We start from the raw sequence: 27,187 nt of genomic DNA on the forward strand, positions 1-27,187 counted from the left end.
ACAAATGTGTTCCGGAGTGCATCAAAAACACCGACTGTTCTGGCGCCAAGGTCTGCGGTGCTACTGGCGCGTGCGAGCCTGAATGCTCGTTGACTAAAGTCTGCCCCGACGGCAAGAGCTGCAACAATAATGGTATCTGCGAGCCTGAATGCTCTCTGACCAAGGCCTGTCCCAACGGCAAGAGCTGCAACAGCAGCGGCGTCTGCGAACCGGAATGTTCAGCGACCAAGCTATGTACCGCTCCGAAGATCTGCGAACTTTCACAAGGCGTGTGCGTATTGGAGTGCTCGGACAGGAAAGCTTGTACCGATTCGACGAAGACGTGCAAGAATAATAAGTGCATTCCAAAGATCTGTTCGCCTTTAAACCTCGAAGGCACCTGCGAGGATGGCAAGCTGTGCAGCTCGACTGGCGTCTGCGAATCCGAATGCTCGGATACGAAGGCTTGCACCGATGCAGCAAAGACATGCAAGAACAACAAGTGCGTACCCAAAATCTGTTCGCCTCTGAACCTCGAGGGCACTTGCGAGGATGGCAAGCTCTGCAGCCAAGCTGGTCTCTGTGAATTCGAATGCTCGGACACCAATAGTTGCAGCGATGCAACGAATACCTGCAAGAAGAACAAGTGCGTGCCCAAGATCTGCTCACCACAGAACCTCGAGGGTACCTGCGAGGATTCCAAGCTCTGCAACTCGGCTGGTGTCTGCGAGTTCCAATGCCCAGTTACAAAAGCCTGCACCGATTCGCTTCAGACATGTGTAGACAACAAGTGCGTGCCCAAGGTGTGTTCGCCGGAAAACAAGTCGGGCACGTGTGAAGACCGCAAGATCTGCAACTCAGCTGGTGCCTGCGAGTTTGAGTGCTCAGATACAAAGGCCTGTCTTGACACAGCAAAGACTTGCAATAAGAACAACGTATGTGTGCCCAAGATCTGCTCGCCAGAGAATCTCGAGGGTACATGCACGGGCGATCTGGTCTGCAGCACCCAAGGCCAGTGCATCGAGGACCCAAACAAATGCTCGCCTACGAAAACAGACGGCACATGCCCAGATGGACAAGGCTGTCATCCAGTGGTCGGTGAATGCCGACAGAAATGCACAACACTTGGCGCCATAAAACAATGTGGAGTCAACGGAGGTAGAGTCTGTGATGGAACTTTATGCCAGCAACAGCCGCCAGAATGCTCGGTACTGAACAAGGTGGGCACATGCTCCTCTCAGCAACAGACATGTGTTGAAGGCCAATGCAAAGATTTGTGCGGACCAGGATTCTCAAACGGCGTCTGCACGGATTACACGAAACAATGCATCAACGAAGAGTGCCAGGTTCCTTGCTCCGTCCCCACACCAACAGGCGCATGTTCTGGCCCTGACACTTTTTGCTCGATGAGTGGTGAATGTGTCACGTCGATCATCAAAAATCGCGGATTCGAAAGCGCTTCAGTGTCCGGGAACGCAGGGGCTGCAGAGTGGGACTTCGTGAATGCGTATCGCGTCCTGGGTCAGGGATCGAGCATTCCAAATGGAGCGCCTTCTGGAAAGTATCATGCGTAAGTTGTAGTGAGCATGCTCTCCATTCAAACGCTAATAATAGTTTTCAGAGCCATCTATTACGCCTCAGAATCTGGCAGGCAGGGCGTCCCTCTTGACTACAATCCAAACTACTCCACCGGACTGAAGCAACGGATTCCAGGCGGCCTCCTAGCAGGAACCTATACCATCTCTCTGCAGGGTGCCGCGATCCAGCTCAATAACGCGGAATGCGAATTTCATCTCAACATTGGCTCGACAGTGATGCGCTGGGATCCTTTCGCGGTGTTCGCCCGTGTAACGCCGGGACCAAGTTATCCCACCTTCTCTGGAACGGTCACCGTCGAGGACGACATAACAGGAGCCACGTATTTGACTGTAAGGCTGGTCTGCTTCCAAGTCGACGACATGCAACCTGCGGATGCAGCTGGAAACATTGATAGCTTTGTCCTCAGGCGGGACACTTAGCCACGTCCATAACTTGGGCAGATTCTCCCACAACTTGGGCGATGACTCCACAAGCTATATGCGATGATCAAGCAGCCTTCTCAGTCAAGAGCAGGATGGAGCAGCACACTTGAACCTTGAGGTTTACAGCAAAGCCACAACTCTGATATTGGATCCCGTACAACTCACCAGAAGTCGTTGCTGCGAATGACACAGTCCTGCAGAAGATACCAAGTACATTCACCATCTCGTTCTCGGACCACGACTACGCGAATCAATGGAGCCGGGCGCTGCGAATCCGCGTTACATCATGCCACTTCGATAGCACCCCCTTACCGAAGTTCGGGAAGCGTACCTTGCCTGCGACGTTGGTGGGGAATTGCTTATTCTGTTCGCGAGTGATCTCGGCACCTCAAGCCTTTAGGTGATCAATTCCGTTTTTCGATGGCCAAAAGAGTTCACATTACTTCGATTTTGTCACCTATTTCTTAGTCATTCGTTGATGTAGGGGTCTTTCGCAGGACAAAGCTCTCGGAAAGCGAGAGAGTTTGTAAGTATGAGAGAGCCCGAGGGAGCACTTCGGACTTAGCTAGCTTCCTTTCACCAATCTTTGGTCTTTTCAAGAGGGTAGCACTGGCCGACTGACCCCCGTTGCGGTAAACCTGATAAAGCCACGCAACAGGCTTCGCCGAAATTTGATGTACGCTATGCGGTAGTACAATTTGTGAAAGTAAGCCCTGATACTTCCAGCGCGGCTGAATCGAGGTCGTTGCACATATACATATCAACATACTCAGCACGCACTTCTTTTTGGGGGGCTGTCATCTGAAAGTCGGAATAACACACAATCCCGCAACCCTCCACAGAACACTATTCAAATATTCTTCCATCCGGCATCATGAAACTCCACCATCTTATTGTGCTCCTGGTCGCCACTGTTTCTCAGTGTGCTCCTACCTTGTAGGTCAGAAGGAGCAATGTGGCCCAACGTGGCACACGCAACACTGACAACTCTAAACCAGCTCGACGCCAGAGCAGGAAGCCTCTGCCAGAGGTTTGGAAACACGCCAGCCAGATGCCGGCCGCCAGCCTTTTTGCACGGGCAGCAACTGCGAGAGTCCCAACAACAATAAACCTGACCCGTGTAAGCCCTACGCCGGATGTCGTGGCGACAAGAACAACAAGAACAAACAAGCTCCACCTTGAGACCAAGCGCAGATGGGTTAAGGGGGAACGACTAGAGGCATGAATCCCAGGCACACACTCGTGATCCTGCAAGAACTTAAACGCAAACTTCCTCTGCCATTTTACCGGTTTCGGATCCTGTAAACACCATACAATTTCCGCTTCGTGTCGCTTCGGCATCAACAATGCTATAGGCGTGCCTTCGCCACCGCCATCTCTGCCACCATCTTCAGCTTCGCAGCTAAAGAGCTTTTCTTTAAGGTCCACACTGTACTTGCCTAATATGGTCATATCTGTGGACTTATCGCAGGTCGTGTGACACCCGCTGCGCATCAACTGCGTCTGTTCCCTTCCCGAACCAAATCAAGTGCCTGCACTGTTGGTTCCGACATGCAGAATGTCGTAATATTGTACGACCATCCTTTCCATAGTTACTGCTAGACGCAAGAGCTGAAGACGAATCCTTCATTCTCCGTTCTCCAGGCAAGAGTTTCGCGTCTCAGCACTCAGAGTCCATCGGCACACGTACCTTGTTCTCTCTGCTTGACGAACTCGAAAAGATGCATACCACTCTGACGCAACTTGCTGAATTCGAGACAATCTCGCGGCTCGTATCATGTTCCCTCAACGAAGGCCTAGCATGTGCATCTGTCGCCGTCCGTTCAAAGATAGACGGTGGTAGCACTGGTGCCTTGATCAGAAGCAAGAAATATAACGACACAGACAAGCCTCAAATCTGGATCTCTTTCGCTTTTTAAGAGCTGCTGCAACTTGTCGAGGACAGACATCTTTGGCATCCTGCTGATTTTCGCGCGCCAGTCTTGCGCTTTGACGGCACCCAAGACGATTGTGCTTCGCTTGAGGATGTTATTGAAGCATTGTTAGATCCACTGGCGAAAGAATGGGAGTCTGGGGTAAAGTCGACAGCTGTTCAACTGAGGAATGCTGCACTGAATCAAGGCCAGTGGGCGTCTTTAATGGTCCTTCGATTAATTCACTTATTCTCACTCGAAGCTGACTGTCGCAGCTGTATGGTTCGAGTTCTACGCCAGCCAAGATCGACCGGACCTGAACAGCACCTCAATACAATGGGAACAGTCTTTGATAACAGGACATCCCTCTCATCCTGTAAGCATGTACGAATCATCGGTGAAGGGGGTGAAGGGATTTCTGACGTGCTTACCTGTAGATGCATCGTGCCTGCATCGCGCAGCCTCCGCTCGAAGAGTTGCGTAGCTGCGATCTGCCGTCGCTACTAAAGCCGCAGCTGTCGATCATCGCAGTTGACAGCTCGTCTGTCAGAGTCACAGGCCCATTCCGTAATCTCATGGCTCCGCTATTGCAATGTTTCCAGCTCCCGCCAATATTCGCCCATGAAATTGCACTGCCGTGCCTGGCAAGACAGCTTCCGGTCATCAAGGAGTACCACAAGTCCACAAGAGTGCTCATCGAAAATGCTATCGTCACAGATGCTCAAGCCTCAATACGCACCATCTCGTTTGGAAACAAAGTTGACTTTCGATACGACATGAAGATGTCATTGGCTTTCACAATCACCTCAGTCTTGCGCACAATTACACCTTGGTCTGCTTGCCTCAACCCAGAGCTCTCAAATGTCCTTGAAGATCTGCTACCAGAAGACTTATGGCTGTGCAAAGAAGTCGCAACCGTGACCGGCGCTCAGAGCGACTTCGAACACGAAGCGAAGTACATATCGTGTGTCCTTCGCGAAAATCACGAAGCCCGTGCGATAGCTCTGGGCCAGAAACTGATCATTGCCGCCGCAATTGCTGAGAAGCCATACGATGCAACAGAGTGTCATGCAGCTTTGCTTTTCGATCTTCGTACAATTGGGGAGAAACTGCAATGGTTGTCAGACTACGCTTCGAAACTCTGTGATGCAATTCTTCTGCCTGCCATAGACAGTGGCATCTGTCTCGAAGCGCATGCTCAAAATATTCTCGTACGAGTAGATACGACCGCTGCTCAGCCGACAATCGCTGGCTTCGTGGTCCGCGATCTGGATGCAATACAAGTCAACGCGCCAAAACTTCGCCAAAGAGGCTACCAGATCACGAGTGCTCTACCCGGAAGCTGGGTTCTGAATGAAAATGAGCAAGAAGGATGGAAAGTCTTGCAGCACTCTCTCATCCACGGCCATTTTCAACATCTCATCCGGAGGTTGCAGATCTATCCTCTCGGGCAAGCGTGGTCTGTGATTCGAGCGCAGATCCGGCACACTCTTGCGAAACGACCAAGGACGGAGGAAATTGAACGTCTCGAGCAGTTTATCTTCTCGCCTTTGGTGAACAGTAAGGCTTTTCTGCGGATGAAGTTGAAGGAGAATTCTTTTGATGTGGGTTTGATCGCAACTGATCTTCAGATGGGTCTTGCGCTGCAGTCCCGTCCAAGGAAGATAGCTGATTGTGCCACTAGGACGATTATACTGTTACTCCAAACGTGCTGTTGACTGAATGACCAAGATGAAGGATTCAATAACAGACAGCTGAAGATTATCGAAGCATTCGATCAAGTCGTGGTCGCTGCGCTCTGCTGATGCCGAATACAGAATTCTTCTCAGGTTCCAAAGTTTAGCCTCCCGCTCGGAATCCAGACATCACTGAAAATGGTAACAGTCATGACTTCTGTAGTCATCGTACGGCCAACAGGGTCCTGGCTGGCCGATGATCAGCAGAGATGGTAGTCTTTGAACTTCGATCCATCAATTTCCTTTAGGTCGAACATCATTATTTCTCCGTAGTTGGTCCACGCGTCCAGTGTCGTGATGCAGAATCATAGAAATAAAGTCCAGATATGTCTCCCCTGGATCCAGTCTCCTGACGATATCAATGTGGTTTCAGTCTCCCAATCCAAGCAAGGTTTTACATCAGTATGAAGTCCTCCTCATTAGCCACGATACTCCTCTTCTTAGCATTGTCACAAAGTGCTCCAATTGTGCTGTAAGACCGCTGATCCAAGACAGCTCTTTGCAAAAGAGCGCAGGCTCTAACATAGAAAGCAGCTCAGCACCAAAGGCTATTTATATTAGAAGTCCAGAAGCCAACGATGTCCTCGTTGACATTCAACGTCGTGGAGCAGACGCCAACGCACAACCGAATGATCCACCGGGACCCAACACATGCCAGATCTACAATCGATGTCGTAGAAAAGGCCCTTGATGAATTTCAATTTTTGGGAAACAGCTGAGCAAGTCCCCCAGGGTGGTTGACTTTTGGCAAGATTCGAGTGTCGCCGACGCTAAGGTCGGTCGATTTTCACTTGTGTATGTGAGCTGAGGTGACAGATGTTGTCTCTGTAGACATCCTTCTTAGGCCCCATCGGCAGCGCAGGCTTGAGATTATTGGAGTGGCTGTAAAAGAACGTAGTTTAGTTGGGTAGAGAGCAAGAGAGATGCTAGAACTCTGGGAAAGTGGAACATGTTACTTTGCTTCTTTTGCTTCCTCTTGACTCTGGTCTGTTTTTGCCGGACGACTTCTGCGAGACTGTCAGGTACAGACTACTTTGTACTGCAGTAAGTCGCTAAGTCTGTTCTCGCCATAGCTCGGATGGTGATACATACCTACTTCATCATGAAAGTGAAGCCAAAGTTGCCATCCCTCCTTGGCAACTGCTGCCAGCCGGCTTCAGCTCCGAATCCATGTTCGCCGAAAATCCGAAACTGCGAAACCGAACTGCCGAGGTGCATTGTTTTGGTCAGCAAAAGCAGGCTAAATTCCAAGCTTTGTCATTTGTCTGCAGCTGCATCTTTTTTTTCGCCGAAGCAGCTGCTACACAGACGAGATGTCTTCTGTGCCTTGTAGGCGGGGTAGAAAAGAGGTATGCTCGGGAAAGTATTTCCTATCGTTACTGCTTCTTCTTCAATTCGTAATTTGAGAAGTTTTGGTTGTCAGCTACTTGAGAAGCAGCAGCAGAGAGCCTTCCAGTTCCGTCGCGGCGCGTTGTCGAGAATGGAGTCTTCTACGATACCAGCGACATCTTGTCCAGAACAAGCCTTCGAGAAAATAGAAGAAGCAGGCGTACCGAAGGCGTCCCAGCCCAGCGACGCAGCAGAGCCCTCTGCAGAACAGAAAGCAGAAAGCAAAGAGCAGCAGCTACCAAAGTTGAGCCCGCAAGAATTCAGAATATACAATTCCATGGCCGAGCATATGGATATGTTTGTGAGTTTGGTTCCGTCCACGTTCTTCTTGCGCGACCAAAACTGACATTCATCCTCCAGCACAACAACTTCCGCCAAACCTGGAATACGTTGTACTCCGCTTGCGTCTCCAACACACGACCATCGGGCCTCTCGATCCGCCAGTTCCTCGCTCTCATCGGCCAGTTCTGCCACCACCTCACCATCCACCACACGATAGAAGAACAGCACATCTTCCCGGTGCTCGCGAAGAAGATGAAATTCTTCAATCCGAAAGAACATGCGTTGAAGCAGCATCAGGGAATACATGATGGAGTCGAGGCGTTGGAAGAGTGGGTGCAGGAAGTGAAAGAGGGCTCGAGAGAGTTTCAGTTGAAGGAGCTGAAGGTAGTCATGGATGGGTTTGGACAGGTTCTGTGGGCGCACCTGGAGGATGAGGTCAGGGAATTGGGAGCGGAGAATATGAGGAAGTATTGGAGTGTGCAGGAGATGAGAAGAATGCCAATGTAGGAGGGTGGCGACATTTGAGGATGCGAGTCGGCATGGGAGTACAGGACCGGACTGGAGCCGGGACACAGATTCAAATCTGGAGCATGGTCGCCAAGTCGCATTGTGACAATGACAGAATCAGGCTGTCTTTTTCGAAGCTTTGAACTTCTCGTGCCACTTCCTTTTGGCTCCGAGCGACTTGGCTTCTTTCGCTGAGGCTTCGACTGCATTTTTAACATTGGCCGTGGTGTCGACGTATCTTATCGATTTGGCGTGGTCTTCGATGCTGTAATAGCCTTGCAGTGTTGCAGTCTCGCATTTGCTGCGCCATGCCTCGGGCACCGCATCTCGCCAGGTCTTCAAGAAACCTGTGGCTTCGATCGCTCTGCCTTCTGACTTGGCTTGCAATAATGTGACACCTGCGAAGCGGACGGCCTTTTCTTCATCGACAGCAAGATGTCCTCCAGGTGTTGAACTAGAGACACTCGCGAAAACACCGATCACGATGTCCCGCGGCCAGTCGCCAGGCAGGTCGATAGCATAAGCAGGAATATCGTTCTCGGGAAATGGAGAACAGACATCGAAGCCATCTGCCACAGCTGCGGTCATCGCTGACTGCCACACTTCAGCCTTGACCTTTGCGCTGGGAACGAAGCAACCGGGTGGATCTGTTGACTCAAAGCATGCCAGTTGTCGCCATCCAGCCTCGCACTCAGCATCACTCAGCGGAATATGCGAAAACAAGTCGTGCTTGGTGGCGTACCCTCCGCCGTCGACAGTGCCATAGTTACCCGTGGACGCATAGATTGGTAGCGCAGCTTGGATATACGGAGCCGCCGATGTGGCAGAAGTTGGCAGTAGCTCGATACTCGTATCGCACTTGGCCACAGCTTCGACTCCAACTCTGGGCACCCCTCCAACGGGACCGGGATCAGGATCTGATAGATCGTGGGGCTGGATTAGATAGACACTGTTGGACGTGCTGACTTGGCGAATTTGATATGTCGTGTCCGGTGTGCAGAGAACAGAGTGTGCTTCTTTCGCATTGCTGCCGGGCAGGACTTGCTTGGATTTGATGTACAATCTGAGACATGGGCGTCAGTATGTGTTGTGGTGAGGGGCCTGTTGACATGTTTTGCTATGTATAGCAGCATCAGATAGCATCATCAGGTGGATGCGGGTGAGGCGAACTTAGGCGGGTTCTCGGAAGTGACTTGGGCTAGAAGTTCAGCGGGCAGCTCGAGAAGTCGGACTCGCTGCATGTCGCTCTCGGGCTGGATGGTGATAGGCACACCCGACATTGGATTTTGCGTCGCCATGGGGGGTCGATGTCGTGCGTCTCGTGGTGGGAGGTGGATGCAGGTACAGGAAACGAACAACAAATCGCGTCGAATCGAGGTGTTTGCTGCGTGTGGAGACGCGTTGTTACGCGAGATAAGGATCAGGGTTCTTGAGATGCGCAATACACTCCAGGCATCCTTCCTTCCACCAGAAAGTGGCTCTCCCCAATGCGCCTGCTGCAGCTGAGAGTTGTTTGGGACGGGAGTCGGTCTATCGCTAGCTGCAGCACAAGGCCCATCCTTGCCTTGAGCCACTGTTTACTTTCGACGCGCGACATCTCCCTCGCCGGGTCCGCCCAACGCGACCTCCAGTCTACGACTACATCACGACCACCTCACGACGCGACGACATGACGACTTAGCCCACCCCGATATCGACAGTACTCCCCCAGCACTTCTCCGCCAGCAGTGCCCACTCCGAGCATAATTACGCGCATGAGGGCCGCCTGATCATGGCCACAGTCATCGCGGCACCGCCTGCCCTGTCAGGGGAGCTGTCGCTATTCCACACCACAGATCCATTGCTCGGCAACTCGCCCGTGTTGGTCTTCCATGGGCCCGCTGCCACCATTGGCGCAACAAGTTCGCGCATTCAGGTACACATCTTCACTCCGGCCGGTCTGGGCTCATATGCGCGGCTATCAGTTTCGCCGAACTCGCCATTCTATTCGGCTGTCATCAACCTGCCGCGGGAAGAGCAAGGGGACGAAGTTTGTCGCGGTCTAGCTTTTGGTCTGAAGAAATACTTTTCCGAATTGGGCGATAATGTGAAGAAGACATGGACAGCACAGGTCAAGGCACCTTCGCCTGGCGCATTGTTTGGGGATGACCATATTGCCATTCTTGCAACACGGATGACGAGAATCGAGAATGTGAACGCAGTAATTGGAGAGCTGCTCGACGCCTTTTGCGAGCAGCGAATCTCGTGGCTGGATGTGGATGTGGTCCTACCACCAGGAACGATCCAAGAGAGACCTGATTCAGCTGGCTCTGAAGATCTCACCGATCACGAATTGCTGCAACGACAGTATGGGCGATATGCAGACCTTATTGCGACTTTTGGCGAGGTCGCCTTCCTGCCGACGTCTAGAGTCAAGCGAGCACCTTCGAGAGCGAACGCGATTGGCAGGAGTAATTCTTTCTTGAAGTCGGCCAAAGAGAACGCCCGCAAGCAGTTGGCCGAGCTGGTCACTACTGAAGAGAGTTATGTGAATCGTTTGGAGCAGCTCCAGGACCTGACGAGCAATATTGGTGCGGATCTCAAAGCTCGCCATCAGCAGACATTGGCGGATGTGTTCTCACCCGCACTTCCAACAATACATGAGCTGAATTCGGCTTTTCTCGAGGCGCTGCGGAGTGTCGTGGACGGAACAGATTCGGCAGCCAACGAGGATATCGATAATTCGCTCGACGAAGCATCAGCCACGGACCACGTCGAGGGCGACTCTCAAGGTCTGGAACAGTTTGCGCAATGTCTTTGCGAGTGGTTCCCAAAGTTTTCCGACTCGTACAAGGAGTATCTTGGGAGTCATGCACAGGCTTCGTTCACATTGCGGACTATTCTGCGTACTGGCGATTCCCTCGCGCTTGCCTTGCAAGAGATTGGCGAGCAGAAGCTGACTTCCTTGCTCATTGAGCCCGTTCAACGCCTGCCACGCTACAATCTTTACATTGACTGTATAGCGAAGAGTTTGCCGATCAAGCACCCGGCCCTGAAGACATTACTTCGCGCCCGCGACATGATTACGGACATTTGCGCCGAGAATGAGGGCACAGAGGCTACTGCGATGGTTGACCGTCTTCGCTCGCGGACTTTAGGCTGGCCGCTAGACATCAACATTACTGGTCGTCTAGTCACGGCTGTTGACTTCATTGAGCTAATGCCGCCTTACGGCTTCGTCAACTGCGACGGTGCGGCCGGCATCATGCTTCTGTTCACGGACGGAATCATCATAGTCGAAAAGTCTCCTGGCTCAAAGGCTTCTGCTCGATCACTGCTCACTGAAATTGAGAGCGGACCGATGCCCAGCAAGTCCGTGGAAAGTCTGACAGATGGGATCGGAGACCTTCACTTTGTGCGAAGGTTGCAGCTCGATGCTTTACAGTTGACCGAGAGTCATGACGGTCATGCGTTGCAACTGATGACATTTTTCCAGCTGGGTATGGGTGCACTGGCACCTCAGGAACCCATTCTGGATTCGTGCCAGATTCTCAGACTAGAGAACTCATACGATGGCAGAGCTGCAAGACTGATTGAGGAGACTGCAAAAGCGAGGATCGAACATCACTTCTCAGAAGCAGAACGTGAATCAACGCTATGGGAAATTCGCGCAACCGAGCCAGCAACGGACACTCTTGGGCTTCTGGCTGCTATTTTTGAGGACTCAAAGACCGAGTATGTCAGCATGCGGAATACAAAGGCGGCGGTACGCGTTGTGGTTGATCCCGAAAGGCATTCTGCGCAAGTGCAACCCGGCCAAGATGGCATTCAGGTTGTTGTCAATCTGGCTCCTCACCGAGATGGAGACTGGCGACTCACTGTGGATTCAGCAGGAGGCAGCATTGGTCGCGAACATGTCGATACGCCTGATCTGGTTCCAGCTCTGCGTCGGAAGATTGCCGCGGCATCCAGTGTCCGCTTTGCAATGGAACAGCCATCGATGGCGGCTTGTCTGCTTTTACGCAACCTAGACATTTTGCAGTCACTTCTACTCCAGACCTCTGCGCAGGACGGCGAGCTGAGGCAAGTGCAACTTGCGCCTCGGGAACGAGCACATCGGCCCAGATCGCCCAGGAAACTGCTGTCGAGCTTCCTGTCAAATGTTGGTCCTGGAGGCGAGCCACCAACACTTCTGCAGAAACCAATGCCTGGTATGGGCTCATTGACGAGCATTCCACGGCTGCCCAGCAATGCTTCATCGCACAAGCCGGGCAGCCGCGAAGGCAGACCATCATCAAAGGACGGCCAACCACTTTTCTCACCATTCTCACCTCCTAGCGATATGGCCGCCTCTCAACTGAAGAAGATTGAAGATACACTCTCGGCCTACGTGCTGGCGATACAAGCTCGCAAGGGCAACATCGTTGGCAAAAATCTCAAGCTTCGACACGTGGCAGACGAGGCCTCGGTCGACGAGCTCTATGGCGGACTTCTCGATGATCCGAACATGATGGTGCTTGCTGCCCAAGCGCCACTCGATGTACTGTTTGCTGCGTTCGAGAGGTTCCTCAATCAGGCCTGGAGAGAGCGCATCGGTCAGGTCATGCCATTCTCTGTCTTCCAGGACATCCAAGCCAAAGCCGAGACGGCATTTCCAAGCGAGTTTGATGACTACTTCAAGTCATGTATGGCCAGGCTCGCACCTCAAAATCAGCGTGCTTTCAAATCAATCCTCAAGCTTTTGGCCGATCTGCTTGACGGGACTGGCAATGACGGCGACAGGGGTGCTTTGACTGCATGCTTCGCCGAGCTTCTGGTTACTGACGGCAATCCCCACGACTATATTGCTCTCATTGATCGGTTTGTGGATGACACAGACACATACTTTGGCGAATCGGTCGATACCAGCTTTGTGCAAAGCTACAAGGACTCCGGATCTTTCAACTCACACAAGAGGACCCGCTCACACAACTCGGCTTCCATGACAAGCAACACCTCTTCACTCCGTCGCAAATTCGGCTTTGGCACGCTGAGTCGGGAGAATAGCAAGTCCGAGCAGGAGTCCAAAGTCTCGTCGGTGTGGCGCACACTGAGCAAGAGCACACGAGTCGATCAGAGCCCTGCAAATAGTATCTCGAAAGGCTCTTTTGGTCGGTCGCGCTCAATCGACACTGATGCTGCCAGTCTTGGCTATAGACCGCCTTCACAAGACAGCGCCAAGGTCTCCAATGCATCAGTGAACGAATTACCAAATTTGCAGCGAACGCCTAGTAGCCACAACATCGGCCTGTCTACGATAGGCGAGCATCCAAGCTTCATCCCGACTGGTCCTCCTCGAAAGAAGCGGCGTAGTTCGCTCTCTGATCTCAAGGAGCTCTCGCCAAAGCGGGATCGGGAGCCTTTGTCGCCTATCACTCCACGAAGAACACCAATTACGCAGAAGACGTTGGACGAGAAGCAGCTGCCGACTTCCCCCGTGCCCTCTACTCCATCCGCTCCGTCCTCACGCGATGGCACTCAAAGATTTGGCAGCCCATCTCTCAAGTCGCCACGTTCGCGCCTGCCCGCCTCATTTCGACGAGACCTTTCGCCCGGCCCAAGCAAGATACTGTCTGGCGAACCGCCACAGCTGCCGCGTCCACAACTTGGTCGATCCAAAACCGACGGCACAGACCTTGAGCGGCCAAAAACTAGTGGTGACCGCCCCGAGGAGCTGATCATCACTGCTCGCCCGACTTCGAATATTCCCAGTCTTGTACCAAGAGCTTCATCGCCAGCAAAGACGCGGCCTCAAACACCAGGTCGCGCCGGGCTTTCAGAGCGACCAGGAGCTGGCAATATCGTGAAGAAACCATCGCCCAAAGCTGAGAAGACTGGTCGCGCACGCAGCACGACTATCGACGTGCCTGCAGCCACCACCTCTCCTCGCAAGCTTCGCATGCAATCGCCTCAAAAGCTTAGAGAACGTCTCCAGAACGAGCAGTCAGCCATCGCAGCAGCTCAGACCTCTTTGCAAGACGAGCTAAGTAAGATTGGCGATGAGCTGACCAGCACTCCATCAAGCCGTACGCCAGCCAACCGCAGCCGTACCGTGGCCGCGGGTCGGGGTTCCTTCTCGCAGGGTACCTCAAACATGGATCTCGTGCAACGTGTTCTCAAACTCGAAGGCGCCGTACCGAAGCAGTTTGATGAGCTGAACCATCGTATCAACACCATCCAGCACGATCTCACGTCTTCGTTGAGCGTTTCGGAGACGAAGTGCAAGAAACTCGATGAGCTGTATCGCGAAGCGAATGGCGAGAATGAGGCGTTGTACTCGCGGTTCAATGACGAGCTCGCCAGAGTTCTGAAGGCTGTGCGAGGGGGTGATGGGGTCGAGGAGCTCAAGAAGAAGCTGAAAGAAGTCAGTGAAGAAGCAGTGAAATTACGACGAGAGACGAGTCGGCTGAAGAGGGAGAACGTGGGCTTGCGGGCGCAGCTGAAGGAATGAACGACGTAGCTATCGCCTACCCTATGTGGGTGGGTTCTGCATTTGAGCGAATGATTCCCCAGGTCTTCTTTTTGATTTGCTTTTGGCACGTTGTTGTGCTTATGAGGGATGATGATACACCATGGCGGCAAGGGAAGGCATTGCTTGGAGTAAGCTTTGATAATTTGTAGTTTCTTTGTTCAGCAGTACGCTTGTGGCTGTCGCTGCTGACTGCTCTCAAAATTGTATAACGTTCGATGAACGTTTTGTGCTACTGTACATCTATACAAACAAAGCTGTGGATGCAGCATGGTACAGAGGGGCACGACGTGTCAAAGGGTCTTTTCTTTTGGCGAACCTCAATCCTTCCGCGGCACCCACTCCTTCCAAGCTGCTTCCCTCGCCTGAATATAGTCCTTGCTCTGTATCGACCTCCTGATACCCACGAAGCCCGGCATCGGCCACGTCTCCAACAGCCTTTGAGTCCAAGATTTCTTTTGTTGTTGTCTGGCTTTCCGCTCCGCTTCGACATTAACATGCACTTTCTCCCACGCAGTAGGCAAAGTCGTGGCCGAGTATTTTCTCCTCAGGTCCTCGTACCATTGCCTATCAAAGTCTTTCCAGAAGTCATTTTCGTTGAAATAGGTCTGAGCATACAACCATTTCATCCCGCGAAGTTTTTGAAGCGTGGCTTCAATATCTCGATTCGCTTGTACGAAACCTTCATGTGTGGGAGGTGCTTTGCCCCATAGACCGATATTGAGCATAGGTTGTAGAGTTTTGCCATCAGATTCATATTCGTTGTAGTGAGGATGCATTGTGGGACCGGGGCTTTGTTTCAAGGGACAAAGCCATAGAGGCCAGATGTTCAATCTTTCGTCCATGCGTTTTACGAACCCGGTGGCGTTGGGATATGGAAGTGCGAGGTCTTGGATTATCATTTGTTCTGAGCGGCCGCTGGAGTGGAGGGCTGTGTAGAGCATTCGGGTGTGGAGGAAGTCGTCGAGCCAGCGGCGGGACCAGTTTGCGAGGGGAAATTTGAAGTAGTCGAACGCGCCTTCGCCGACCCAGAAACCGCCTCGGTCGTAGCGGAAGAGGTATTCTGGAAGGGGGATCGCATCGGAGGTTGGTTGGGAGCCTTTCGCGATGCGGTCTTTGACGTGGAGATAGAACCAGGGATCCTTGGGAGCGCTGAAGCGTTGCTCTGGGACGCCTTCGGATGGTGTGTCTGTCATGCGTCCAGTGACGATGGCTCCGCTTTGTTGCGAGTACATGATGCCGTCGATGTAATCGAATTGGTCGGGCTTGGATGTGAAGTCGAGTAGCTTTGCAGTGGCCTCCTCCATACTGGTGACTGGATGGTATGTGGCTTCTACATACTTCGTCGCTTTGATCAATTGAAGCTCAACCATGGTCGTGACGCCAAACGTGCCAACAGCTCCAGCTGCGCCACGGAACAGGTCGGAGTTCTCTGTTTCTGACGCGGTGATGACTTCACCTGTGGCCAGAACCATTTCGACTTTGTTCAGAGTTCGATCGAAGAATCCGTGCTTGAAGGATGAGCTCTCTCCAGCGGTGCCCGAGTAGCCACCTCCCACGGTGATACCCTACTGCGATCTCAGTTGTTGTGCATAGTCATGGCACATCCTCAACTTACAGGAAACTCCATTACGACAGGAGGTACGAGCCCATATTTAAGAGTCTCTTCCACGAGTCTGTCCATTGGCACGTTGGGCTCTACCAGCGCGACTTTGCGTTCCGTGTCCACCGAAACGACATGGTTCAGTTTGCTTGTGTCCACGACCGTTTTAGGGTCCCTCCCCATTGCCGACTTGCGCGTACTGTTCGTCGATCCATGATATATCCTGAACTTCTCTTTGCGTTCATAGAAGCCTCGTACTCGCTCCGATATTTGCTCGACTTGTCTCTGATGTTCTTCGAGGGTCGTCGGTGCCGTGCCGCCTCTTGTCAAGAAATGTCGCCGCTGCAGGGGGGTCGGGGAGATTGTCGCTCGTCTAGATCTCTGCGCGCTCAAGCATGCACCATCGGCTGCTGGTCGCCCTACATACGTAGACAAGTTGCGAGAGGCAGATATGAAAGCAGCGTTGCGGGATACTTGGCCTGCTCTACCAGCTTTGCTCAAGCACGAAAAGCAGATGAAGCTTGAGACCAGCGTGTCAGCCTTACCCATAGATCTCCTGGTTGGCATGCTGTCGCAAAAGTGTTGACGATGGTCATCGTGGACGAGGTCGTGGTCGGTGGTCCAAGGTGAGCGTCAATGCTCCCGTCGGGTTCGGGTTCCGCGCCTGCAAAGCTTGCCTTCGCCTCTGACCTCCTCGCGAAGACGAGTACTGTAGAGCGAGCCGTGTCACTCTCACACATGGCAACGGTCACGGAACACGGCCTCCCTCTCTGCAGCCATGACACAGCCTGGAGAAGCACACATGCCGGAATCGGAAAGGTCCACGGCGCATGGCTGTTTACTGCACTGCACACTGCACACCTCATGGCCTCATGCGCCATGAGCGAATGTCAGAACCCAAATTGCCGCGTTCCATGCCCTGAGGCATTAACATCTCCAATGCGAATGCGAGCTGAAATTGTACATGGCAGTGCACCAGCGCGCAACGAGAGCGGAACTACTCGCGGGACGACGTATGCTGAAGGATTCACAGACGCGCACCAATCTTCTGCCACGCTCCTACCATGAAAGCTTGTATCAACCAATCGCGTACCGTTGCGCAATGATCGGCAGGCACCTCTACGAGACACAGACACAGCCTTGCTGTTGTCACGAGTAGACGTCGCTTAAGGTTAGAGCTTCAGCATGCGTCGCGAGGAGTTGATATATGTATACGGCTGAGACCAGATCGCAAAAGCACTCACGGGAGCCATAACTACCTATCACTCTTACTTTAACTTCTGAACAGAACAGGACACCATCCATCGAAAAGACGACGTCACCGAGAACAACAATGTCAGACATCTCAGATGACTGGTCACTGTACCCCTACAACCCGAACAAGCCAGCTCCGATTGTCTTTGCAGTCCTTTTGACCGCACTTGGTGCCTATCAGATCTACCAGTCCTTCTTCCGGTACAGATGGAAAAAATTCGGCGCAGTCATGATCTGGGCAACAAGTGTCTGGATAGCCGGCTTCGTCTGTCGCAGCATCTCCGTCCACCAAGTGCGAAATATTGGACTCTTCATTGCCCAGTAAGCAAATCTCAGCAACGATTCGCAGTCGGTCACACTAACAACTCCCCCATCAAGATACGTCCTGGTCCTGATGGGCCCGCCGCTCTACTCTGCAGCTGAATACTTCATCCTCGGCCGCCTGCTCGCCTACCTCCCCTACTACACTCCCATCCATCCCGGCCGCGTCTTCAGCACTTTCATCTTCCTCTCCGCCGCAGTCGAATCTCTCACAGGCTCAGGAGCAGCCAACAGCGCCGGATCAGGTCGAACAGAGTCCCAGCGTAACATTGGTCTCAACTTACTCAAATCAGCATTGATCCTGCAAATCTTTGTCGAGACATTCTTCATCTCGATTGTGGCAACGCTCGAATACAAGGCACGCAAAGGTGGGAATTTCCCCAAGAATGTTCGCAATGTCTGTTATTTGCTCTACATCACAAGCTTCATGATTCTGGTCCGCTGTATCGTGCGCACTATCGAAGGCTTTGAGGCTGGCTCTTGCGATCCAGACAGGGAAGATCCTTACTGCGGACCTGTATCGAGAAACGAATGGTTCTTGTGGGTTTTCGAAATCGCGAACATCACGCTCTTCGTCATCTTGCTTGCCATCTTTCATCCTGGCAAGTATTTGCCCCGGAGTAGTAAGATCTTCTTGGATCCTGTGGATGGGAAGACGGAGAGACTGGGACCTGGCTTCTCAAAGGCAGATAAGAGGCCATTTCTGATCACGGTTGTTGATCCTTTCAATTTCTACGGAATTTTGTCTGGCAAGGGAATGGTAATGAACAAGTTCTGGGAGGAGCATCAGCCCATTGATGAAGGGGGAAACGTGCAAGGACAGACTGTGAATACGAGGGAGGAGGGGAAGGCCATGAGAAGCAGTGTCTAGCTTTGCGAATTCTATCTATTCGCTAGCAGTAAAGAGCGGTTGAAGGTAAATACCGGACGCAGTCGGGTTTCCCTCATCCAAATGATCAATCGTAATTCTCACCCATTGTGCATTCGTCATTAGTCATTGGCGCCTCGTTCGAACCCTATTTCGCTCGTCCACAATCAATAGTCAATCTTGCCTGTCATGCATTCGTCATCAGTCATCAACCTCGTCCATTCAAAGCCCCATCAACTCTCAAAACATCAGAGCTAAGCCAGTCGCCACTCCTCGCTGTCGTGGTGCCAGTACCAACCCACAGCTTCCTTCGGCCCACTAGCGACCATGTATCTCATCCACAACGGCTTGCCGTCGTGGCCCATAGCATCACGCAGGTCACCGCGAGAGCGCGAATGGCCAGCCTCCTTCAGATCGTCCATCGCAGCCAGAATGCTCGCCATGTGGTTCTGCTGTCCCTGAACTTTTGGCAGGTCGCTCCACTGGAGAAGACCATCATGCAAAACGAGATCGACGAGCAATTCGGCGAGGAGCTGACGTGGCTGAGTTTCTGGTATGGTGGCAGCAAACAGATCGACGAAAGCGTCGTCGGTCATGACGGTATCGAGAACTTCGTTCAAGATGGCGTACATGACTTCGTCTTGGAAAGCGGGCATCATGTACTGTTATGTCGCGCATTAGCATATCATCTCGTTGAAATTTCTTTCCGCAGTACTGACCTTGTCACCCAAATACCAAGCCTTACAGCACGAAACCACGTCGACTGAGTCTGGGAGCGTGCGGTGCATTGCCCAGTATGCAAGTAGCTTCCACGACTCGACATCGTCTTCTGGGAAGCGAGCGACACCGGTCTGAGATTCCTGGAAATGACCATTGGTCAGGAGATTCTTGAAGTACTCCGCGGTGTTGCAGAGCAAGGACTGTTGGATGGAGATCGGCTGAGGATCACAGCCGACGTAGATGGTGATGAGGCGGTCGCCGCGGAGAGAGCTGTGAACAAAGTCAGAGGATATTTCGAGGATAGCAAGATGTGCTGTACTTACGAGTAGAGGGTGTCCATTGTGATGCTGGTGGGAAGTAGTACTCGAGTATCTTTGATGAGGGGATGGGATGGGACTGGGAGGCTCGAGTGTGGAATCGAGTATCAGGGTGTAAGAATTTGTGAGTGAAAACTCGTTGGCGAGGGTGTCACCATATACTCTTCACTCATGTCGTCGATGGGCGTTCTGACTATTCACTTTCCGCTGTACACAGTGACACGTGATCTTTCACTTTGTTGCTTGCAAGTCGTAGCAGTATGTACAAATTGATGACCTACTTAGCCCTCACAGCAATGCCGGTCTTCCTCTCCTGTCCAAGGTTCTTCGCAATCGCCTCACCCTCTAAGCGACCCCAGGTCATGCTTCGCAAGCAAGATGTTGCCGGCGGATATTCGTTGTAGAACAATCCAGTCATCTCACCAGCACCCCAGAGTCCAGGAATAGGCACATCGGCAGTTGAAAGAACACGACCATCAAGATCAGTCTTGACACCTCCATAGGTGAAAGTCAGGTTGGCCGTCATTGGATATCCGTAGAAAGGGCCCTTCTCGATCTTAGCAGCCCAATTAGTCTTGTCGACTTTCAAGCCATTCGTGCGCTTGCCATCGAGCTTCATGAGGTCGAATGGCTTGTCGTTCACGGCAGCGTTGTATTCATCAACAGTCTTCTTGAGAGCGACAGGGTCAATGCCAAGCTTTCCTGCTAGCTCTTCAATCGTATCGGCCTTCTCTGGTGGAATATCGGTGGTCTCATAGACCCAGCTGCCCTTGAAACGTTGCATGATTGGGTCGTCTGTAACAAAGAAGCAAGATTGATTGTGATCTTTCCAGCAGTACAAGGCGATCATCTCGAAGGTTGCGAAGAGGTGACGCTGGCCCTCGTCGTAGAAGCGCTCGCAGTCTTTGTTGACAACAATGCCGTAGTTGTGACCTTCAATCTGTTAGTTGTGCTTACGCTCAAGTCGTTGCATACATACCCCAGATAACTGCATCTGGCTTTGTGGCGCGTGTATCAACCAGCTCGCAATGCATTCCATCGAAAGAGCCTGCAGTTCCCGCGCCGACCTCGAGAGCCATTCTTAAGCCTGCTCCTTTGTTGTGCTTGATGCCAGGGGCAATGAGTGGTAGCTTGTGGGTGTCTCGGCCGATGTAGCGTGCTAGCATTTCTTGGTTGCCCTCGAACCCACCGCACGCCAAGACTACATCTGGTGCGAGGAGATCGTGAAGCAGGCCGTCGTTCTTTCTGACCTTCAGGCCGCGAATTTTGCCCTGTTCATCCTGCAACAGCTTAATGGCTTCCGTCTCCCAGTGGATCTCTGCATTGGGGTAACCCTTGATGTGTTCCATCATCTTTGTGATGATCGCAACGCCACCTCCATCAGGAAAGACAAAGTGCTGGTCGGTATCGAATTCGAGTAGGACATTTGGCTCATCGTGATGGACGAACTTGACGCCGCGATCTTCGCAGAACTTTGCGGTGATTGGAGCTTCGTTGCGGAGTTTCTCACAGTAATCTTCGTCAGCGACGCCATTGCTGACTCGGCGCATCTCCTTGACCCAATCCTTGTCTATGGAATGGTGAGCAGGACCACGTCATGTCGAGCAGAAAGACTTCATACCAAAGTCGAGGTTCTTGTCCAGTCTCAAATATGCCATAGTCTGGAAATATGGTCAACCACTTGTGCAGATTGACACCCCTTACTGTTTCGATACTAACCCATCGCGATGCACCACAACGTTCGCCATCTTTGCCAACTTCTACGAGGGCGACTCGCCCTTGTTTACCTTCTCTCTTGCAAGTTTCGAGGAAGCTCAAAGTTGCGAACGAACCAGCGAAGCCTGAGCCTACAACGATCAGGTCGTATCCCTTGAAGCTGGCCATTTTATCAATGTATAATTGCGATGAAGTGATATCACCAACTGAATCGCAAATTTCCTACCGATCTCGTATCTTCCAACGGCTCAGAGTATGTGCATACTTATACTCCACGCTGAGGAGTCAGCACAGCTCATGAAGCTCTACAAGCTGCCCGCAATACAGTACCTCACTCAAGCGGGGTTCGCAGCCTGAGGAGGTGTTGTTTGAGAGGTCGGACTGCTGTTCCTGCAGGCTCACACCGAATCTGGACCTTGCTTGTACCCTCAACCTGGTACATCGTCTCGGGGATATGCATACGCATCGCTCTGGGCGCTTCACGTTGCTCGATCGCAACGAATCAATTGCTGCGGGGTCATTGCCAGGGCTTCCACTTTTCCGACAACATGGTAAGACAAGCGATCTTAATTGCGGAAATAAGGAGTGATCGTGGTCAAACTGATTTCGAGCGCCTCGTGTCATCCATGCTCGCCAACAATGGCTCCATTGTCGTTGTCGTGCTGTGGGCTCCGGGACATAGTTGGGTCGTCAGTCATTTCAGTTCTTCTCTGGGCTCGTTCTTGCTATCAGCCATATGGCAGACGCTTCGCACTGATATCTGATGCTCGACTATCCCATGAAGTCAACCCATTGGTGTTCAGCATGCATGTGGTGAGAGAGTATGCGCAGGAGGAGAGGAGAGGTGGTGAGTCTCACGGAGGTGGCGGCGAAAAGACCGGCCGATCCCGAGCACGACTGTCAGTCCGGTCGAACTCTGAAACAACTGCAACACGACCTCAACGCGCGAGCAGAGACAACGACTATTCCTCGCAGCTGGACGTTCACACCGCAGGGTACTCTCGCTTCATAGTACCACCACTCATAGTGGAACCGGCTCCTTCTCCCTCGCCGCCGCGCCCGGAAACACACCACCGTTGCTCCTCAGCGATCGCCACATCACCTCCGCCGTTCACATCGCGAACATCTCCCTCTGCCGATTCACGAACACGGCGCGATACTAAAAACAGCTGCAAAACGTGCTGAGAGACTCAGTTGCAACCAGATCCCAGCCTCCTTGGGCACGCGCCAGTTGGCGCATCGCTCAAAATGAGTGATCTCGACAAAGCCATAGCGCAGTTGCGCGCCTGTCGACCTATACCAGAAACACAAGTGCGAGAACTCTGCTACAAAGCGCGTGAACTCCTCATAGAAGAAGGCAATGTGGTCAGCGTGGATGCGCCGGTAACGGTAGGTCGTTCCGACAACGTGTAGTGGCGGGTGAAGCGCTGACCGAACGTGTTAGATATGCGGTGACATTCATGGACAATTCCACGACTTGATGGAACTTTTTCGTGTGGGTGGCGATGTGCCAGACACGAATTATCTCTTCATGGGCGATTTCGTTGACAGAGGCTTCTATTCGCTTGAATCGTTTCTTCTTCTGCTTTGTTTGAAAGTGCGCTACCCGGATCGCATCACGCTCATTCGCGGCAATCATGAATCACGACAAATCACGACCGTCTACGGCTTCTACGACGAATGCTTACGTAAATACGGCAGCGCCAACGTCTGGCGATACTGCTGCGAGGTCTTTGACTACCTAGCACTGGGCGCCTTGGTGATGGGTGCAGCAGGAGACATCGATCCCACAGATGCGCCATTCGCGGATCCTTCCGGCTCGCATCCACCTCACGAGGATGTTGAAATAGAGATTCTGAACTCGCAAGGCCAGATCATGAATCGATACGCGCGCTCCCGGTCGGCTTATCTGAGCCACGATAACTCGACACTGTCCAATGAACCTGCTTCACCTTCGCAGACACAGGAACAAACACCATCATCCCGAACTGGCCCACCAGGTACAGGTGCATCGGGTGCAAGTCGAGGCAGCGCGAGCAACACCGGTGGTGCAGTTCTGTGCGTGCACGGTGGCTTAAGTCCACTCATAGACAGTATCGACAAGATCCGGCTCTTGGATCGCAAACAAGAAGTACCTCACGAAGGTGCTATGTGCGATCTCCTCTGGTCGGATCCGGACGAGATTGATGGATGGGGTCTGTCGCCACGCGGCGCTGGCTTCCTCTTCGGCTCTGACATTGTGAAATGCTTCAACCACAAGAATGATCTCAGTCTCATCTGTCGCGCCCATCAACTGGTCATGGAAGGTTTTAAGGAGATGTTCGACAGTACGATAGTAACGGTGTGGTCAGCTCCCAACTACTGCTACAGATGCGGCAATGTGGCTGCAATTCTGGAGCTCAGTGAAGACGGCGCGAATGCCGGCTATGCGCAAAGAAGCAATGGCGATGCAGGGAGATCAAACAGCATCCTGTCAGAACGGGAACAACCACCCAACAAGCCTGCTCCTGGCAGGAGATATCGTGTGTTCGATGCCGCTCCGCAGGACAGCAGAGGGATGCCGGCCAAAAAGCCAGTCGCGGACTACTTCCTTTGATGCCGAGCTGTGCAGGAGTTGGCGTTCTTATGGTGGTGCAGCGTTCCAGATACCCGTATGAATTGTGTAAAGCATGGCTGCGCTGACGTTTCGTGGCTTGGAACATTGACCCAGTCTGTTCCCTATCTCGAAGATGTGATCCCTCCGTAACTGGACAGAAGAGGTCCATGTTGAGGTGAATAGAGCTTTCCAGGACTTCTCATGGAGAGGCTACGAATCTAAATATTTACAAGGAGAACGAAGTGATTTCGTCTCATGCCTCCTCCTCTCCACTTCTCCTCTTTCCAACCATCATTATACGTACCAAAAAGAAGCAAGTCATGGATCTCATATATGAAATGCTCTGCCTTCTCATCGTGAGAAAACCAGAAGCGGCCCAAGGTTAACGCCGTCAAGTTCCATCCAACACCTTCGCTATGAAATCCCCAAAAAGAAACACGAAAACTCCACTCTCGCTGATGCTTCAAGAGACTGATCTATCAATCCAGACTCTCCTTCAACGGCATCATCAACGGACTCCGTCTCGTCGGACTATTCCGCCGACTCCGACTGGGAGCCCTTAAACTCTCCTTACTCTCCGATCGAATAATCAACCCGCCACGATCGAATGGCGTAACAGCAGGAGCAGAAGCCGCAGTGGCAATTCCCAGACCATGCGAGCTCCCCGGTCGTTCTACAACAACACTGCTTCCGTGCGGTGCGTCAAAGTAGCTCTTCGTCATTTTCGGAGAACCCCTCGAGATGTCTGGTGACAGGCCACGAAGACCAGGTGTCGCCAGTCCAGAAGTTCGTCCAACACGACCGGCGGAATCGAGATCGACGCTGGAATCCGAGAGGCGTTCGTTGTCAGAGAAATCACCAAGTTCGAAATCCGATGGATCGGCGCCTTCTTCGAGAACGCGTTCGTAAGTGGGCGAGGAGCCGAAAAGCTTACCACCAAGGAAGCGAGAAGAGGAAGCACCTTTGCGTGGTTTGCTGTGGTGGCTTTTGCCGCCGGTCATCTTGTGATACCACGATTGTCGTCGTTCACGGCCGCAGAGGAGGTAAACTGCGAGGGCGAAAATGAGGAGGAAGATGAGAATTCCAGGGGCTCGGCGGCTGTAGTCGCTGGACAGAATGCGATCGTGCCAGTCGTCGCTCTCGGTCGTTGCTGTGTCGTTCGCGGAAATCGTCGGTAAGTGTCCAGCGGGATATTGCCAGTCGTACGGCAGAGTCGTGGTCTCGATATTGCTGCCGAAGCCCACAGCTTTGGCTTCTTCCGCTGCGGGCATTTGAGAAGATGCATAAAGTACAATCTTGCCAAGTGTCCAGCTCACCTCCTTGCCGTCAATCTTGTCGACAGCCTGAAAAGGATCCAAGAAACCTCGATCTTTCGCGCTCTCAACAATTGCATCGGTCTTGTTTTGCACGCTGCTCTTGCCTGCCTCGATGCCCACTCGTGGAACGCCAATGCCATCGTGCAGCATATTGATCAGCCAGCTGGCCTTGAAACACACCTCTTCCACCGTTTTCTCATCCACTTTGTGTCCCCACTTCTCCTTCTCGACATCCTCCTCAATCTCCGCCCAGTTTCGCGAACAGAATTCTGTAACCTGCTTTTGGTAGCTCGCAAAGTCGTAAGCCTTGTCCTTGTGTGCCATTGCGAAGATCTCGTGTGTGGTATGCCAGTATTCTGAAACGCCGACAAAGTGGTTGACATCGAAATCGATCGCAGGAGTATGTTGTCCATTCAGTAGACAAGGCGCGTCTTTGCATTCTTTCTCCTTCTCCAACAGTGGATACGTGCTCTTCAAACATTGTGTGAAATCGCCAGTTCCGAGCAGATGTGGTTCGTGTGCAGCCAGATCCTTTGACCCAGGCTCAATCTCCTCTCCCGTCTTCTTGACCTTGATGCCCACGGGGAGACAAGGATCAGGTATCTCATCGGCATCTGGTGATGCTTCGAGCAGTCGCGTCACGTATCGTCTCCGTGCCTCGTTCGCTCCAAATCCTAGCCACGTTGTCACGAAGACTTTGTACTCCAACGACTCTCCATCCACTCTCCTCAATCGTAGCAATTTCAGGTCATCCGCATGCTTCTCCGCCTCGGTGGCATTCGGCGCGAATGCAATCTGCGCTGAAGCTCCTCCCATATCCAAGAACCCATAGGTATTGTGTTGTTTCCCATGATCATGATCTGTGGGCGCATCGAAGCCTCCGAGCAAGTAATTCGCCGCGATCCAGCCATATAGCCCCTCGGTCTCTCCTGGTATGACCTGCACGTGCACTCCACAATCTGGCAGCTGGAATTTCGTATTCCGCTGGAAGTAGGAACACGTGTGTTCTAGCAGCGCAGCGCGTTGATCGTCCGGCAACAATCGCATACCCGCAGTCGCAAGCAAAAACACCGGAGTATCCTCTACAGCGTGCTTCGGCACAATATCCAACGCGAATTCGACCAATTCCTTCAGGTGATCCGGGCCTACGAGTTCAGGTTTGTCTCCAAAAGTCGAGATGCCAGGGTGGACCTTCTTGATCCATTTCTTCTTGGTCTCGATCTCCGGTAATCGGTGCAAGTCCTCTCCCTTTTTGCGTGCATGCGCGACCGAGTCCCATTTGTAGACGTAGACTCTCGTGCCCGACGAGCCGGCGTCGAAGACCAGACCGTATTTGTGTTTGCCCATGGTGGGAAGTCGCTATGTCGCGCGAATCGATGTCGTCCTTATCTCGTTGTTATCGGTTCCTTTGTGGGTTCGTGTGTTCGCAGTCGCAGGGTCTAATATTAGCAGAGGTGAGAGATATAATACATTCTGCGCGTGCCAGTCGCGCAGAGAGGTGTGACGAGGTTGTAGATGGGGAGTAGCGACCGTGTAGGGTGGAAGAATTGCGTCGAATGGTGAATGTTGAGGGAAGGAGGGCCTTTGGTGCTATGGAGTATTCGGCTAGCTGCTCCAAAGAGATTGGGGGCGATCGAGCAGGCGCGACAGGGATGCGCGAAACTTTCTGCGGCGCAATCTGGCCAAGTGTAGCGATGAGCTTCTATGGAACGCGCGGCCGTCGTCAGGTACACAAGCAATTCAGCCGACGCACCCAATCATCGCGTGCAGCTTCCCCGGCGAACTGCCACCCTCCGCCACGACCACCGAGGTTTGCGGCGGTATGCCCCGTCGTGCTCTGGTCTGCTATGCTGTGTGGAGGTACGCCATAGCCAGTCGCATTCAGCTGCCAACCTCACATGCACATCGTATCGCCAACGAGCCACTCCGTCACGCCATAGCTCGAGCCAGAGTTGCGTGGGGAAACTGCGCTGCATGCCCTACCACTGATCACGGTCTATGTTTATCTGAAGCTGTCTCTCCGATGCAGAATAAGCTGCAGCTGCAGCCATTGCATTGTTTCGATGCGCGAGCCACCCGCCGAATTTCCCCTCCTTCTGATAAGAGCGCCAGCGAGTGCCAGCAATGTCACGTAGCAACCGACCACGCTTCCAGCAAAGAAA

At 52.6% G+C, this 27,187-nt stretch overlaps 11 protein-coding genes across 12 annotated transcripts; 6 read left to right on the plus strand and 5 right to left on the minus strand.

Annotated features, from left to right (window-relative positions):
* Positions 1-1,385: 1,385 nt before the first annotated feature.
* Positions 1,386-1,997, plus strand: CKM354_000461100 (uncharacterized protein; the record flags this gene model as incomplete). Of its 2 annotated transcripts, XM_044799854.1 has the most annotated exons (2): positions 1,386-1,549; positions 1,601-1,997. In XM_044799854.1, 2 exons carry the CDS (start codon positions 1,386-1,388, stop codon positions 1,995-1,997), a joined length of 561 nt encoding a protein of 186 aa, XP_044655789.1. The 2 variants fall into 2 exon arrangements, with proteins under 2 accessions (XP_044655789.1, XP_044655790.1); XM_044799855.1 differs by lacking the exon at positions 1,386-1,549 and having other exon boundaries at positions 1,566-1,997.
* Positions 1,998-3,721: 1,724 nt separating this feature from the next.
* On the plus strand, positions 3,722-5,639 carry CKM354_000461200 (uncharacterized protein; the record flags this gene model as incomplete). Its single annotated transcript, XM_044799856.1, has 5 exons — positions 3,722-3,839; positions 3,981-4,121; positions 4,189-4,289; positions 4,351-5,517; positions 5,598-5,639. 5 exons carry the CDS (start codon positions 3,722-3,724, stop codon positions 5,637-5,639), a joined length of 1,569 nt encoding a protein of 522 aa, XP_044655791.1.
* Positions 5,640-7,129: 1,490 nt separating this feature from the next.
* Positions 7,130-7,827, plus strand: CKM354_000461300 (uncharacterized protein; the record flags this gene model as incomplete). Its single annotated transcript, XM_044799857.1, has 2 exons — positions 7,130-7,339; positions 7,399-7,827. 2 exons carry the CDS (start codon positions 7,130-7,132, stop codon positions 7,825-7,827), a joined length of 639 nt encoding a protein of 212 aa, XP_044655792.1.
* Positions 7,828-7,944: 117 nt separating this feature from the next.
* CKM354_000461400 (uncharacterized protein) lies at positions 7,945-9,125 on the minus strand (the record flags this gene model as incomplete). The annotated part of the gene is made up of 2 exons (XM_044799858.1): positions 7,945-8,890; positions 8,998-9,125. 2 exons carry the CDS (start codon positions 9,123-9,125, stop codon positions 7,945-7,947), a joined length of 1,074 nt encoding a protein of 357 aa, XP_044655793.1.
* Positions 9,126-9,598: 473 nt separating this feature from the next.
* CKM354_000461500 (uncharacterized protein) lies at positions 9,599-14,296 on the plus strand (the record flags this gene model as incomplete). The annotated part of the gene is made up of 1 exon (XM_044799859.1): positions 9,599-14,296. One exon carries the CDS (start codon positions 9,599-9,601, stop codon positions 14,294-14,296), a length of 4,698 nt encoding a protein of 1,565 aa, XP_044655794.1.
* Positions 14,297-14,634: 338 nt separating this feature from the next.
* Positions 14,635-16,100, minus strand: CKM354_000461600 (uncharacterized protein; the record flags this gene model as incomplete). Its single annotated transcript, XM_044799860.1, has 2 exons — positions 14,635-15,882; positions 15,933-16,100. The coding sequence occupies 2 exons, from the start codon at positions 16,098-16,100 to the stop codon at positions 14,635-14,637; spliced, it is 1,416 nt and encodes a 471-aa protein (XP_044655795.1).
* A 1,150-nt stretch (positions 16,101-17,250) lies between these two features.
* CKM354_000461700 (uncharacterized protein) lies at positions 17,251-18,363 on the plus strand (the record flags this gene model as incomplete). The annotated part of the gene is made up of 2 exons (XM_044799861.1): positions 17,251-17,492; positions 17,550-18,363. The coding sequence occupies 2 exons, from the start codon at positions 17,251-17,253 to the stop codon at positions 18,361-18,363; spliced, it is 1,056 nt and encodes a 351-aa protein (XP_044655796.1).
* Positions 18,364-18,614: 251 nt separating this feature from the next.
* On the minus strand, positions 18,615-19,420 carry CKM354_000461800 (uncharacterized protein; the record flags this gene model as incomplete). Its single annotated transcript, XM_044799862.1, has 3 exons — positions 18,615-19,022; positions 19,080-19,350; positions 19,404-19,420. 3 exons carry the CDS (start codon positions 19,418-19,420, stop codon positions 18,615-18,617), a joined length of 696 nt encoding a protein of 231 aa, XP_044655797.1.
* A 254-nt stretch (positions 19,421-19,674) lies between these two features.
* Positions 19,675-21,281, minus strand: CKM354_000461900 (uncharacterized protein; the record flags this gene model as incomplete). Its single annotated transcript, XM_044799863.1, has 4 exons — positions 19,675-20,330; positions 20,377-20,967; positions 21,019-21,058; positions 21,117-21,281. The coding sequence occupies 4 exons, from the start codon at positions 21,279-21,281 to the stop codon at positions 19,675-19,677; spliced, it is 1,452 nt and encodes a 483-aa protein (XP_044655798.1).
* A 1,080-nt stretch (positions 21,282-22,361) lies between these two features.
* Positions 22,362-23,709, plus strand: CKM354_000462000 (uncharacterized protein; the record flags this gene model as incomplete). The annotated part of the gene is made up of 2 exons (XM_044799864.1): positions 22,362-22,502; positions 22,558-23,709. The coding sequence occupies 2 exons, from the start codon at positions 22,362-22,364 to the stop codon at positions 23,707-23,709; spliced, it is 1,293 nt and encodes a 430-aa protein (XP_044655799.1).
* A 479-nt stretch (positions 23,710-24,188) lies between these two features.
* On the minus strand, positions 24,189-26,372 carry CKM354_000462100 (apyrase; the record flags this gene model as incomplete). The annotated part of the gene is made up of 1 exon (XM_044799865.1): positions 24,189-26,372. The coding sequence occupies one exon, from the start codon at positions 26,370-26,372 to the stop codon at positions 24,189-24,191; it is 2,184 nt and encodes a 727-aa protein (XP_044655800.1).
* Between the last annotated feature and the right edge of the window lie 815 nt (positions 26,373-27,187).

This window comes from Cercospora kikuchii (genome assembly GCF_019650295.1).
Source record: "Cercospora kikuchii DNA, contig_00003, whole genome shotgun sequence".
NCBI lineage: Eukaryota > Fungi > Ascomycota > Dothideomycetes > Mycosphaerellales > Mycosphaerellaceae > Cercospora > Cercospora kikuchii.